The 15,400-nt window shown below is 37.4% G+C and overlaps 2 protein-coding genes across 8 annotated transcripts; both read right to left on the reverse strand.

The window, feature by feature from the left end:
* Positions 1-1,235: 1,235 nt before the first annotated feature.
* On the reverse strand, positions 1,236-1,703 carry LOC144715100 (hexose transporter). The gene has a single exon (XM_078589991.1). The coding sequence runs from the start codon at positions 1,590-1,592 to the stop codon at positions 1,422-1,424; it is 171 nt and encodes a 56-aa protein (XP_078446117.1). The 5' UTR covers positions 1,593-1,703; the 3' UTR covers positions 1,236-1,421.
* A 4,259-nt stretch (positions 1,704-5,962) lies between these two features.
* On the reverse strand, positions 5,963-10,766 carry LOC144716703 (Prefoldin chaperone subunit family protein). Of its 7 annotated transcripts, XM_078591913.1 has the most exons (11): positions 10,628-10,703; positions 10,470-10,539; positions 9,915-10,140; positions 9,774-9,833; positions 9,528-9,695; positions 8,937-9,003; positions 8,200-8,369; positions 7,972-8,118; positions 7,782-7,841; positions 7,613-7,703; positions 5,963-6,265 (listed from the first exon to the last, which is right to left on the reverse strand). In XM_078591913.1, the coding sequence occupies exons 3-10, from the start codon at positions 10,116-10,118 to the stop codon at positions 7,641-7,643; spliced, it is 939 nt and encodes a 312-aa protein (XP_078448039.1). In that variant the 5' UTR covers positions 10,119-10,140; positions 10,470-10,539; positions 10,628-10,703; the 3' UTR covers positions 5,963-6,265; positions 7,613-7,640. The 7 variants fall into 7 exon arrangements, 6 of the variants coding, with proteins under 6 accessions (XP_078448039.1, XP_078448037.1, XP_078448040.1 ...); XM_078591911.1 differs by lacking the exon at positions 10,470-10,539 and having other exon boundaries at positions 10,628-10,766; XM_078591914.1 differs by lacking the exon at positions 10,470-10,539 and having other exon boundaries at positions 9,915-10,135; positions 10,628-10,729.
* Between the last annotated feature and the right edge of the window lie 4,634 nt (positions 10,767-15,400).

Consider the following 15,400-nt stretch of genomic DNA (forward strand, 5'->3'; position numbering starts at 1 on the left):
TTGATTATGTATTCTTCATTTGAAATTTTCCAGGTTTTTTAACGTGTTGGTTGTAAATCCCAAACCTTCATAAACCCAGATCAATCAAAGTTCTTTCTTACAGCCTGTTTTCCCCAGTTATTCTGCTCTTCCTTGCTTCAAACGATTTACAGAAAGATGAAGACTCTACCGCAAGATGTGAGATGGGCTCTTTAGACACTTGCTTTCTTCTCTATTCTCTCTCTCTCTTATTCTCTATTTTCTTTTGAAGTCGCCATTACAGTGAGACAAAGGAAAGAATTGAGAATAAGGGCCATGAATTAGTGGAAACCAAAGTTCTTTTGAACAGCCATCAATCAAATTTCTTTCTTTCAGCCCATAAATTAGTGGAAATCAAAGGTCTTCCTTGCTTCAAACGATTTCCAGAAAGACGAAGACTCTACCTCAAGATGTGAATTGGGCTTTTAAGACGCTTTCTTCTGTACTTTCTCGTATTCTCTATTTTCTTTTGAATTCGCCGTTATAGAGAGATAAAGGAGAGAATTGAGAATAAGAGAATAAGGGGCAACAAGATACTCCTTTTAATGTTGCAATGGGAGACATTTCATCAAACATTTTGAGGCGTTTAACATCGTTATACTGACGACGGATGACAAGAAATTGTACCCAGAAACAAAACAGAAGACAAAAGTGGGATTTTTTGGTTGGAGTGGAAGTCATTGTTCCTGGGCTGAAACCCAGAAACAAAACAAAAGATAAAAATGGGATTTTTTTGGTTGGAGTGCAATTCATTGTTCTTGGACTGAAACCCAGAAACAAAACAAAAGAGAAAAGTGGGATTTTTTTGGTTGGAGTGCAATTCATTGTTCTTGGGCTAAAACCCAGAAACAAAACAAAAGAGAAAAGTGGAATATTTTTTTTGGTCGGAATGCGATTCATTGTTCTTGGGATAAAACCCAGAAACAAAACAAAAGATAAAAGTGGGATTTCTTTGGTTGGAGTGCAATTCATTGTTCTTGGACTGAAACCCAGAAACAAAACAAAAGAGAAAAGTGGGATTTTTTTGGTTGGAGTGCAATTCATTGTTCTTGGACTGAAACCCAGAAACAAAACAAAAGAGAAAAGTGGGATTTTTTTGGTTGGAGTGCAATTCATTGTTCTTGGGCTAAAACCCAGAAACAAAACAAAAGAGAAAAGTGGAATATTTTTTTTGGTCGGAATGCGATTCATTGTTCTTGGGATAAAACCCAGAAACAAAACAAAAGATAAAAGTGGGATTTCTTTGGTTGGAGTGCAATTCATTGTTCTTGGGCTAAAACCCAGAAACAAAACAAAAGATAAAAATGGGATTTTTTTGGTTGGAATGCGATTCATTGTTCTTGGGCTGAAACCCAGAAACAAAACAAAAGAGAAAAGTGGGATTTTTTTGGTTTGAGTGGAAGTCATCGTTCTTGGGCTGATTCATCCTCTTGGTTGGGGGAATTGCCGAATTTCTCCTTGAAGGCATCCTGCTTGCGCATCCACATCATGTGGCCTTGCAGAGAAGCGGCCCAGACAACGAGGAAGGATGCGAGCCAGAACTTCCTCTCCTTGAGTAGCTTTGCAGCCTCCATTCGGATCTTCTTCGAGATGCCTGTTCGGCCGTGCCCTTTGAAAAGATGCGCTTACTGTCTCCTCTGGGTGGGAAATCGCCAATGTGAATTCTATGTAATTGTTGAACCATCGCCCATTACTCAGAATTTGTCTATAAAAGTGGGTTTTCTTTCTATATACATAAAAGATTATGTATTTTACCTATCTATCCATCTGACTATTTATCTGTCCAAAAATACATCTCTTATTCTGTCTTTGTCTGTACAAATGAGTACATTTATTTAGCTATTTGGCTGAATTTCTCCAGAATTGTTCCTAGTTGTTAGTTGAACCATGGCCCATTACTCAGAATTTGTCAATAAAACTGGTTTTCCCTATGTCTATATCAAAAATATATATTTTACCTATCTTTCCATCCGACTATTTATCTGTCCAAAAATACATCTCTTATGCTGTCTTTGGTTGTGCAAATGTGTACATTTATCTATCTACTTGGCTGAATTTCTCCTAGTTGTTCGTTTTTTTCCCTTTTATCTCTCTCTGTCAAGCTCTTTCTTTAGCATCCTATCAATTGATTATGGTAAACTCTGAAACTGTGGGGATAAATATTCCTGACTCTGTGGTTCTCATAATGTATCTAAGAGTAGGTGTCGCGGGATATGTGTGATTCATCAACTTTCTTACAATGTCGACAATATACATGAAAAATAAATATTAATTTTCCTTTAGCATTTAAATGGAACCAAGAATCCAACCAAAATTCTGCACACTATTAATAAAAAAAATTGTGTAAAGTAATCAAGGTTTTAACTCAATCTTAGTATCTATTTATGTGCTGTTAACCATGGAATGCTCTCCTGGTTTGTCTAGGCTAATGATAATCAAAGGGGGAAAATTGAGACATTTATAAATTTATTTCAATGATAGTACCAGACATTTATTGCATATTCCTTTTAGATATATTTTTAAACTAAAAAGGTAGGAGATGTGGAATTGCATAATGATTTTTTTATCTGGCATAAGAGTTTATGTTCATAAGCACGAAATTAATACATCCTAGCGTACTGCATTTGATACCCAAGTTATTTCTTCACCAGATGATGTCATGAGATATTTTTAGCATACTATGGTTGGGCATGGATTGAAAGATGTAAAATATATTAACAAATGTTTGAATAGCCCATTTAGAACTTGTGTACAGAAACATTAAATTTAATATTCAAGTAAAACTCAAAATATGCATTATAGATCAGTGGCATGACCTTGATCGTCATTAAAAATAAATATATTTAACAGGTTTTTTTTAGGAATAAATATGTATTATTTTATTTTCTGAAGTTAGGATACTGTAAATTGAATAGTCTCTCTCATGCAATAATTCAAGTTTTTTCCTCACAAGTGATGTTTAGTTACTATGATCTAGGTCATTATTATTTATTTTCCCAATAATGTGTTTTTAAATATTTTCCTTTTATCTCGTCATGATTGTTTTCCTTTAAATCAGGAAAATTTGTATGAATTATATCTTATACATTTAAATTACTCTTGGTATTTAATCCAAGCTCTCAATTATTTGAAGTAAAACTAGATTTTTTCGCATTTAATGCCAATTACTTTAAACTAATCCTTTGTATGGCCTAGGATTTAATTAATAAATTATGTCCAGATTAATCGCCTTAAATGGGTTACTATATACTCTTATGACTAGGATGCCAATAAATAACTCAAAGGACCGATCATAATATAAATTATTCATAAGAAGACTCAGTCTACCTTATGACAAAATTGGATCGCCACATGTTTGTTAGGGATTAAGAATTATATGGTTTGTATATACTACTTAATGCAGAAAATATGAAATAAAATTTTTGGAAAGAATTTATACATAATGATAAAGAATTATAAAGAAATATCATAACCCAATAAAAATAGCACTAAAGTGATGGCTTGAAGGTTACTCTTATATGAAGTCAAGATCTAATCAAATTATTAATATCTCACCTGTGATTTATCTTATTTACATAGATAAAGTGTTTTAGTCTGTTGACAGGATCTACTAGAGGATGGGAATATGTTTTAACGTTCAACCAAATATTACCACAAGGGATTCAGTGTAGAAATCTATTTTTCCTGAATTTAATATAGTATAATTGAAGTAAAATTAGATGGACCAATAAAGGTAAATATAGAACATATAATGTTCAAATGATTAATAAAATTCAAGAACTAGTACTTCGAAACTAACTTAATATTGGTTCTTGGATACAGCTCTTGATCTGTTAAATTTACATTCTATAAGTGAAACAGAATCAATTAGAACTACTTCCCTTAAATATTTTTAAATATGTAGCATCCATTCAATGACTTTAAATGAATTTAATTAAACACATCAAATTTCATGTTGTTACTCATGAAGTATTTTCCATCCAATTCTATATTTACATAATTTTCTCTGTATTCAATATGAAATTTTCACCATGTTGTTTTGATAAGATTCCTAATGTATATGTTTGGGGTTTTAATGTAAATTGTGTCTTTATTTTAATTTAAATGTATAAATATATATAGAATTTATTGATTTTATTGTAAAATATGAAAATTTTTCTTGTAATTAAATTTATAAAATTTTAATGTAATTATGTATTAAAATAGATTATTATTGGCAAGAAACACAGCGTTAATACAACCAACCTGAGTGTAATGCCTGTAGACCGATCTAGTCATACCTTAGACGCCACCATAAAATTTTGTATTTGTAATTTTTAGGCGTTGAATGGATTCTGAAGGCATGGATTAAGCATAAATATCACAATTTACATACAGACCCCGCTCACAATTTACAGAAAGAGAGGAAATCCAAATGAAAGTCATACCTCTTCAAGTCACTAAGTATGCCTCGGATGCCAAGAGCTGACCCTCGATGATGGTGCATGAAGGAGAAGAGAGTTCTGTCATCACCATCTTCAATTATCCTGATATAAGCTTCTCCGTTTATAAAATATCTATGTGGATCATCATTCATGTACACTTTGTATGTTTTCCAGAAAAGTATAATATCAAGATGATGCCATCATTTGAAATTATCTAATGTTTTGGAGTAAATAAAGTTATGTGTAAGCATACTAAAATCAATTAAGAAATGTAAAAAAATAATTGTATTTTTATTAAATAATAGTCTAAATCAGATTTCCCATGTAAGTGATGATTAAACGTAGTTTTTTCAAGATTAGCCATAGATTTGAAATTAATTAGATATTTATCATTCATGGCTCTCCCAGGTGCCTGATACCTTTTTATATAAATTTGAATATACCCTGAACATTTTTAATAGAGGGTTCGGTTATATTCTGTTAGTATCCTAAAAATATGTATTTTAAATTCATATGAATGAGTCCAAGATGAAAGCCTTGATTCTGACTGCAACTATGCAAATCTTACTTTTATCCATACATTTTAATGTTTTCAATTTTCTTTTTCCATATTTGAGGAATCATAAATGTTGTCTATACAATTCCATCCAAAAACGAAAACTTAAATAGACTAATTTTCCCCCTGTATTTCTAAGAATCAAACTCTTATTAGAGCCCTATTTTTGCTCTAAAAATTTGAGATTAAAAGCTAATATATATGTATCTTCAATCCCCGATTATTAAAAACTATAAGAAGTTTATTCTTCTAAAAAATGCTCAAAAGTTTAGGTTTGATGGCAACTTGATTCCTTCAAAAATAATTATATTGATTACTTCCTAACTGTCCTTGTGAGTTACTAGTAAATTAAAAAATCTCAACAATTTATTATAGGATACCATTTGAAAAGGAATTTAAAATGTTTGGATATGCTCTAACCTTGACAAATAATTAATTTAGTGCATTTAAATTGATAGTTATTTTCCAGAAATTCTTTTCGGATGAAGTGTATTCTCATAACCTCTTCACATTTTCGTGAAGTTATTTCTACTATTACGGAAAGTAACATTTTGCCTTCAGTACCAATTATTCATAAATCGTGAATTATAGATTAATTAAGATTTTGAAAATGAACATTCATTTGGTGGGTCAAAACTTAATGATTCAACGCAAGTAGAACAGTTAGTAAATTGTAAGAAATAACTCTTGTAGAACTGAAAGACCGATGGTCTCAAGAACAAATCTCATCTTCGACAGTGGGATACCAAGAGTTGGGATCTAGATAAAAGTTCAAATAAATAAAAATTGGAGTGCAGAGTTTAAATGTTGTTTAAAATAATTCGTAAAAAGAGACCGCGTCGCACAAGTTAATCAATATTTCAAACTAAAATCGCTTGATTTTTGAGTCGTGTAGTTTGCACGAAATCAATTGAATAACTCTAGGTGGCCATATATTAGATAGAATAAAGTGAGAAAATGGAAGGCCTGGGAATTTCAATCCCTAAGAAAACATTATGGAATGTTCTGTAGATGTCATAAAATATCCCTAAGAATATAATCCCTAAGAAAACATTTTTCCCTGAGAATACTTGCACCTTTATATATTACTTTAAATCTTTAAATAGAATCGGATATAGTTAAATAGAAACTATAAAACACATTCATAAGTTTTTGGGAAAAAATTAAACTATCTAATTCACCGCTGATAACATGCATAAGTATTATGCACTTATACCACGAACCTCCATGGAAAGCTTGGTACATTCTCCATTTCCATATCCTTCTACTGCAAAAGAGAAATATAATACATAAAAAACTAGTTAGATACAACTCATAGATATTCAACATTCTAATGAATTTTTCAACTCTTGTCAAGGTGAAGTAGGGTAGACTTTGCGAAGAAATTCCTATTAAAAGACAATTTGGAGGAAATTTATTACACGCCTAATCAACATTCCCTTAGGAACCAAGATAAGATTACACGCCTAATCAAAATTTATTACACGCCTAACTAGAAGATTACATCCTTAGGAACCAAGAGATCATGATTTGAGTCCAATTGTATGCATTATGTTAGCGGTGCAGTAATTACTTCAGTTCACTCAACAAAAGACAAGAAAAAGATTAAAAGATCAAAGCCTCACAGCTACTTCGGTGAGATATAACTTCAAGATTACATAAAAGAAACTGGCAAAGGAAATTTTGCAAAAATAAAATGCCCCAGAGTAACTAAGTGGTTCATATTTTTGCAATATTTCATTAAATTTTACATTTAAGTGGCGAGGTAGAGTTCGTAGATGGTAGATCGTGTAGGTCAATAAAAATGAGAAAGAATTGAGATCCTAATTCCAAATTATGTCTCATTCTCCAGCCATTTGCAGATATCTTAGGAACTGGCAGATATCTTAAAACTGAAATCAACGCCACACTACAGGTAAACAATTTCATAATGATAAATAGACCATCCCATCGAGATATTATCTACCTAAAAATTATTTTTATACCAGGTTCTAGGTTAAGCTCTCTCAATTCAATAGTTTTTTTGTATTCAAATTCTTACCATAAAAATGAAAGATTCGGGAAGAATTGCCTTTGAGACTAACCCCTACTTCTAATTCAAAAATCAATATTCTGATAGGATCCTTGAGAGGATCCTAAACCTATCTAGGGGTAGTTTTGTCATTTAGCCCATAAGGGGCATATAAGTCATTCCATGTTATGTATTTCCCTTTAAATAGGGATGCCCTCCCTTTAGGAGGGCAGCGAAGAAGATAGAAGAAAGAAGTTCTTGTCTCCCCTCTCCTCTCCTACCTCCCTCCCCGGGTTTCCCTCACTCTCTCCCTCAACGAACCCCGTCCCGCTATCGTCTCCACCCTCACCGCATCTCCAGGCGGCTCGTCCCCGGCCGATCCCTACCCCCCCTCTGCTCGGCCTTCCCCCGACCATTCCCGTTTCTCTTCTCTACCCCGGGAACTTCTGTCTCTCCTCGTCCTCTACCCTCCTTCCGATACGAGCCTAGATCGAGCATCGTATCATATTCAAAGGTCCATTATCTACACGATTGCTACTTAAAGGAAACTCGCATTTTGGGCAAATAAATGGTAAGCATAACTTTTTTGAGGGTGAAACTTACTTCAAATGAATATATCCATCTATCCACATCAACTTTGCGCCCTCCGCATCTTGAATCGAGAAATAGGCTTCGTAGAGTTGGTCGAAGGGGCCTGGTGAGCAGCCCATTATCATTCACATAATCTATGACAATTACTCAGATGACATTTGAAAACAAAGCAGAAACATACCTCCGATGAGGCGCTGGGCAACGGGGCATGGCGGCGCTCTATAACGGAGCCCGTGAAACCCTGCATGAGACGGGTCGTCAAGAACAGCAAAGATCATATATCAATGAGCCAGACTTCATTGAAAAAATAAAAATAAAAAATGGTTTGGATAAAAATAAACAAAAACCATTTCAGAAGTTTTTATTTATACCCGAGTAGCCTTCGGTAATGTCTGCTCGTCTGTTGATAAAGCTTTCATACCAAGTTGAATAGATTCGTGGTTATCACCTCCTTTTCCAGTAGATGCCAGTTCGTAGGAAGGAAGATTCTCAGTCGCTTGTCCCAAGAGAGGTGCTTCCTTTCCCAATCATCATTTATCAGAAAATTTTGAGAATTGATTGAATAGAAATTAATTTTTCTAGAGAATTTAAGTTACTACCGTTGAGTCTCTGACACTGAGATCATCAAATGCATCTGGAAATGAAAACGATTGATCTTTGCCGGTGCTCTCATGGGTAGAACTATCTTCCGCTGCCTTTTCTTCCTCCTCGAGTTCATCAAGTATGGACATAATTCGGGAAAATTCCTCATCAGGTATCTGAGACTTACCTGTCAAAAAGAACCAATGAAGAGTTAAAGCCACTTCAGTAAATTATTTAAACGCTGGAGCCAACATGTGGACTGGATCAATAGAAATGGGAGTTCCTTAAAGAATAAAGTTTTCAATCGTTTTAACTCAAAGTCTGGAGGAGATGGTGGTCTGGTTGCCATAAACCGAAAAATAACGCTTATATAATTCAGATTCTGAAGGAGAGTCGTCCTTTGCTTTCTTTTAACAGAAAAATAATGCTCATCGAACTAATGATATAAAGGATCAGGTGGTTTGATTGTCTTCAACCTAAAAATAACGCTCATATAACTCATACTTCAAAGGTGATGGAGATTTGCTTGCTTTTCACGAAAAACAATGCTCATAAATCTTAAACACTGAAGGAGACTGGTGGTTTGCTTGATTTTAACCGAAAACCAATGTTCAAATAACTCAACAGTCTGAAGAAGACTGGTGGTTTTATTGCCTTAATCCCAAAAATAAAGCTCCGATAAGTCGTAGTCTAAAGGAGAATGGCTGTTTACTCGATTTTATTGAAATTGACGAATAAAACGGGTCACACATGCCTGATTCAGGTTTTCTTTCAGCCCGGATCTCCTCAACATAGTCTTCCCTTATTTCTACCAGGCCTTCCTGAATTAAATGGAAGAAAAATACCGTCACACACATAACGATCAACAAAACGGACCAGATAGGGCCTTCTTTGATTAGTTTTATAGATGTCCTATTCTAACAAAACGGACCAGAAGTAGATTATTAATGTGTCATATTCTAACAAATTTATCGATACGCACGCATTCTGGATTAAATTACAGCGGAAAATAAAAGGCAACCAGGAGCTAAAAATATACAGCTATCTTACAAAGTAAATCGCATTGATAACTCAATCGCAAATTACTAAGTGGGAAATACAATCGCTAAATGGATATTTATGGAAAAAATATTCCATGGATCTAAACTTGTTGATGGCCCACAGTTCAAATCAGACAACTATATTTTCTTAATTTAATTTTTTATGTCATTTCTCTACCTATTATATGAGGAAATTTTTAAATGTCATAAAGAAAAATGCCAGAAATTTACATCATTTTGAGGACAATTCCCACAGTTTGTAGCCACTTAAATTGAACAAAAAAGAAAGAGCAGAAACAAGCTACCTCAGCCTCAACAGCAGTAGAACTGAAAAACTTTGCCTCTGCATCAAGGTCCGCCAGCGTCGCCTTCAGAGAAGCAATTTGAGAATCCAGCGTTTTCCCACGTCGCTGAAGAATCTCGACCGTTTGTTTTGCACTTCGTTCAACATAATAACCTTCCCCTAAAAAAACCTTGAACCATGGCCCAGAATGAGTTCTTATTTAGAAACAAGTTTCCTGCTGAAGCCATTGCAATGAAGAAGAAATTACCACAAACTCGTTGGTGTGTATCAAACGGCCTGGAAAAAATGCCGCCTTCCCAAACGGCACCTACCCATGAAAGCAACAAGAAAATTTCACACCATCAAATAAAATTTTACAAGAAACTGGCTGCCATTGAAGAGGGGTAACCATAATTTCGTGGGAGAGTTCATCCGGAAGCGATTGCGCGAGGTTGATGAGGTTCTTGTTTTCAGAGGAAAATTGAGAAAGGCGCTGAAGTTCTTTCTGACGATCAACGATGGCGTTTTGCACTCGTTTAGCTGCCTTGTGAGCTTCCTCGGCGGGATAAATGGAAGACAAAGGTGTCACAGATCCCCTCGCATAATCCTCCATGACGCTGGGATGGAAACCTTCCCTGATGGTTTGTTAAAACCACAACAAATTTGTAGAGCTAAGGAAATCAAAATCGACATTTTATTAGTTCGCTTTCAATAGGCAAAGTAAATTTGAAAACTTTAAGCACTGAAACTACAAAGAACGGCCCTAAAATCTTCTCATGCAAAACTTTTGAGTGTAGCCGAAGTGCAAAAAACTTTTGGCAACCATTCAGTTGTTCGTCGCAATCAAATCACATAGATTCTTCCGATCCTCCATCCGCCACATCGAATCGGCGAAACAGCAAGAAATAAAGCCAGTCGCAAATCGTGCAATGACAGAAAGGAAAAGATTTGAAGATATCTTCACCAGCTCCTGGAAGTGCAGGAATTGATAAATTCATGAAACGGTGGCGAAGAGAAGAGCAGAAGACACGGCTCTGATAGGAAAAAAATTGTCGACACAAAATTCAAACACCGAAGCTCCATAGATCACAAAACAATTGTTACAATTAAAAGAATACATACCAAATTTGATAGTTTCGATGATTTCACAATGCTAGATTTCAGCGTTCCTTTTCCGCGACGAGCGCACGGCCAGGGAAAAGGCGGGAACGGACGAGCCCCGAGGCCATGAAGAGAACATTAATCGAGCTGTATTATATTTTCTTCCTAGTCAATTTAGAAAAATAAACTATTGATTAGGGTTTGACATTTAGGATCGAGGACCGGGTTGACCAGATCAACCTGAAGTAGATTATTAAATATCTATTTAATTTTTAAAAAAATTCTAACAATATAAAATCCAACTCGCTGGAGAGGTTTCTACTGAGCTCAGCATAGCCGCCATATATCTGATCATCCAAGGGCACCCTCTTGATGTAGAGGATATTTAACATAATTATAAACATAAAATTTATATTTTTGACTTTGGCATTAACTATTCAACCTGACCAGACAGAGGCCAGACCGGGACAGAACAAGAACGGACTAGGACAGTATCGAAGTTTGGGTAAGGTTTAGGTCTTTGCTAAAAATCCAGACTGGATCGGGACAGTCAAACCCTACTCTTGGTACAAAATCTAACGGTTTAAAATAGGTCAGGAAAATACTACTAACTCTTGCAAACACTAAACCTAAACATATGTAAAATCCTCGGAGTTGCATTCATGGCACGCCTGGGTCAGTGTCAAGGTCGTGCGGTGCGGTTTGGAAATTCGCACGCCTGTCAGAATTTTTCGGTCTCACCAAACCTCTCGTGAGATGTTCGTGTGAATTTGTGCGGAAATGAGCTCAAATGAGAGAGAGGGAGAGAAGAGAGAGGAGTGAGTGAGAGACAGATAAATGTGATAGAGACAGTGAGAGAGAGAAGATGAGTGACACTGCAAGAGATAGAGAGAAAGTTGTTGGGAGTAGAGAGAGAGAGAGGAGTGAAACTTAGAGATGGAAAGAAAGCTATTGGGAGAAGAGAGAGAGAGAGAGAGAGAGAGGAGAGAGAGATGGAGAGAGTGATATGGAGAAGATAGAAAGAGATTAGCGAGAGAGAGGGAGAACAAGATAGGGAGAAGAGAGAGAGAGAGAGAGAGAGAGACGGAGAAAGCTGTAGGGAGGAAAGAGAGAGAGTGTGTGAGGAGCAAGGGCGAGACAGAAAGCCGTAGGGAGAAGAGAGAGAGAGGAGCAATAGTGAGGGACAAAGCTGTAGGGAGAAGAGAGAGAGGATCAAGAGAGAGGGGGGAAATTTTAGGGAGAAGAGAGAGAGGAGTGAGAGAGAGATAGAGGGAGAAAGCTGTTGGGAGAGGAGAGAGAGAGAGAGAGAGAAGGGAGAGAGAGAGGAATGGAGAAAGCTGTAGGGAGAAGAGAGAGAGAGAGAGGAGCAAGAGAAAGAGGGAGAAAGCTGTAGGGAGGAGAGAGAGAGAGGGAGGAGCAAGAGAGAGGGATGGAGAAATCTGTAGGGAGAAGAGAGAGAGAGTGAGGAGCAAGAGAGAGGGATGGAGAAAGCTGTAGGGAGAAGAGATAGAGAGAGGGGAGAGAGAGAGAGAGGGAGAAAGCTGTAGGGAGAAGAGAAAGAGAGAGGGAGAGGAGCGAGAAAGAGGGGGAAGTTTTAGAGAAGAGAGAGAAAGATGAGCGAGAGAGAGAGAGAGGGAGAAAGTTATAGGGAGAAGAGAGAGAGAGGAGTGACAGTGAAGGAGAAAGCTGTAGTGAGAGAGAGACAGGAAGGGAGAGAAGAAAGAGAGAGGAGTGAGAGTGAGGGAGAAAGCTATAGGGAGAGAGAGAGGGAGCGAGAGAAGAGAGAGAGGAGTGAGAGTGAGGGAGAAAGCTATAGGGAGAGAGAGAGGGAGAGAGAGAAGAGAGAGAGGAGTGAGAGTGAGGGAGAAAGCTATAGGATGAGAGAGAGGAGTGAGAGTGAGGGAGAAGGCTGTAGGGAGAGAGAGAGGAGAGAGAGGAGTGAGAGTGAGAGAGAAGGCTGTAGGGAGAGAGAGAGGAGAGAGAGGAGTGAGAGTGAGGGAGAAAGCTATAGGGAGAGAGAGAGAGGGAGTGAGGGAGAAAGCTATAGGGAGAGAGAGAGGGAGTGAGGGAGAAAGCTATAGGGAGAGAGAGAGGGAGCGAGAGAAGAGAGAGAGGAGTGAGAGTGAGGGAGAAAGCTGTAGGGACAGAGAGGAGCGAGAGGGAGGGAGAAAGCTGTAGGGAGAGAGAGAGAGGAGTGAGAGTGAGGGAGAAAGCTGTAGGGAGAGAGAGAGGAGTGAGAGTGAGGGAGAAAGCTGTAGGGAGAGAGAGAGAGGGATGGAGAGAATAGAGAGAGAGAGAGAGAGAGGGAGTGGGGAGCAAGAGAAAGCTAGAAGGAGAGTAGCAAGCGAGATAGAAAATGAGGCAGAGAAGAGCCACAAATAGAGATAAAATCAATCAATCTAGAGAGTGAGGGAGAGAAGCGAGTGAAAAGAGAATGACTGATAGAAAGGGTAAGAGAAGAGAGAGTGAGTTAAAGAGACAAAAAGTTAGACATTGTGCGAGCCAGAGAATAATGATTGATAGAGAGGGATAGAAGAGATAGGCAATGAGTGAGCGAGAGAAGAGAGAGTGAATAAGTTATTTTTAAAAGGTTTGGACAGAATTGCACATTCGCACTACACAGCCCTCTGTGTGGTGTGCGGTACAATTTTTCTGGTGTGTCTGATGTGCGGTTCAAATTCAAACTGGACCGCACATCTCACTGATCACACAAAAGGACCTTCCCCAGTAGTACTCGTCTGTCCCGATCACAATATAGGATCATGATATTGCGACAGATGTACCACATATGAGAAATGGAAAATCTGATACTTGTCTTTACCAATATAAGGATTGTGGATGGCGATATTGGATGTTGGTTGCCACAATGCCGGTGTCTGATACGGACAAATTCCGGGACAAAATTCATCTCGCGAACCACCGAACGCGTCGATTTTTTCCCTATGGGGAGAAAAAACCGTATGTCCGAAGGTCTCGGACAATGGACGGACGAATCTGGATGGAAAACCGTAGGATTCACATCCAACGGTTGAGATGTTTCCATGTGGCCTCGCTATGACAATTTGCATCAAAGTCCCTGTATTTTTACGTGCGTGTAGAAGGACGCCGCTCAGAAATAATTGTAAATATGTCTCTTCGCATGCTTTCTCCTCCGTAATTCCCTAAAAAAGCTTGAAAAAATCTATATTAATATATTTAAAATATAAAATGGGTTTTTTTTGTCCGGGACATGGGCCGCGATAAAAATTGTCCTAGGAGGACAATTTTCGTTGGATGGACGGGACGTCTTTTATCGTTGGATGAAAAACCGTCCCATCCTTCGTCCCTGAACTTACTCTGGACGTCGGACGGGATTAAATTCATCTGGTCTCATCCATCATCCACGTCCGGGACAATCTGGAATTGTAACCACTATTTTTTAAGACGGTATTGGCTACCACGATACGACTGATATCATCATCCATCTTTGTTTCATGGATTGGTCCTAATATCAGCATCAGATATTACAGTCGGAAGATGATACTCGTGTCGGATATTTGTTTTGTATAAGACATATAAATTAAATATATGACATAAAAGTACATAATACATCTATTTGCCAAACAATTTAACCATCATCCATAAAAGTCGACAGGTTAAATATTTTGGATAAATAGTGGGAGAGAGAGAAGCAAGAAGGGTGAGGTCAAAAGAGAACAGTATTTTCTATTACATTCTCTAACAATGGTTTAGCTCGGGGCTATGGGGTCAGCGTTAGAGTTAACGTGTTCTTTCTAAACAATGACACTCGTATACACAGATTCAAAACTAAGTATTGATGCCACTATCTTTTCATTTACTTCCATTCGGGACATTGACTCCTTAACAAAATAAACCAATATTCTGATATAGATCTTTGGTATGTAAATATGTTTTTGAGATCCAAATAATCTTGTCATATCTGCTGCCATCATCCACCACCATCTTCGCCACTATGGTATCCCACACAATATTGGGCAGATATTCCTTATATGTTTGAGATCTCATTTGGACACCATCCTATCTAAGGGTCGCTTCATCAGTTAGCCCACAAGTAGGAAGGTCACAGTCTGACCAAAGTTTACTCATACTAGACTGAACCAGATTGTTGGTCAGCCTTTTTAGGATTGATCAAACGTTTTGGTCTAGGTTCAGTTCACACATCGAACCTAACCAAGGTCCATCCATATAGATATTCATAGAAATATATGTGGTTGGCAAGCCAATCACACATTCCACATCTCGTTCCGTGTTCATTAATAGAACATATTCATTATAGTGCACATGTGATGCTTATAATAAAGTCCATGAATACATGATCGGACTTGGTGAATTATGATGAGATCGTAATATGGAGAACATTAGTCTTTAGGCATGTGTTCTCAACATTCCTATTCTAAGGATACGTGAGAAGGACATCAAAGTATCTGGATAGAATAGCACTATCTAGCCTCACTCATATGATGAGTATGGCCGTTCCCGTAGCCATTAGTGTGGAGACACTAAGGATAGATAGTGGGTGCTCTTTAGCAGAAAGAGTTCACTGAATTGATCCATTATGAATCCCTGAATGGTATTATACCGAACTGTCAATCAGGTTGATTCACATCACGGTTGTGTAAGTGGTCCTTAGACCTGAAACACTAAAGACTTCTTACAGACGGACGGTTGTACTTTGGCTATGGCCTACGAGTCTCTAATCATGGGCTTCTAAACGGTCTTAGTTCAGGTGCATCAAGAAGTTCACGAAGGCGATTGAGTGGTCAAGATGGGATC

This window comes from Wolffia australiana, chromosome 2, assembly GCF_029677425.1.
Source record: "Wolffia australiana isolate 7733 chromosome 2, ASM2967742v1".
Classification (NCBI taxonomy): domain Eukaryota; kingdom Viridiplantae; phylum Streptophyta; class Magnoliopsida; order Alismatales; family Araceae; genus Wolffia; species Wolffia australiana.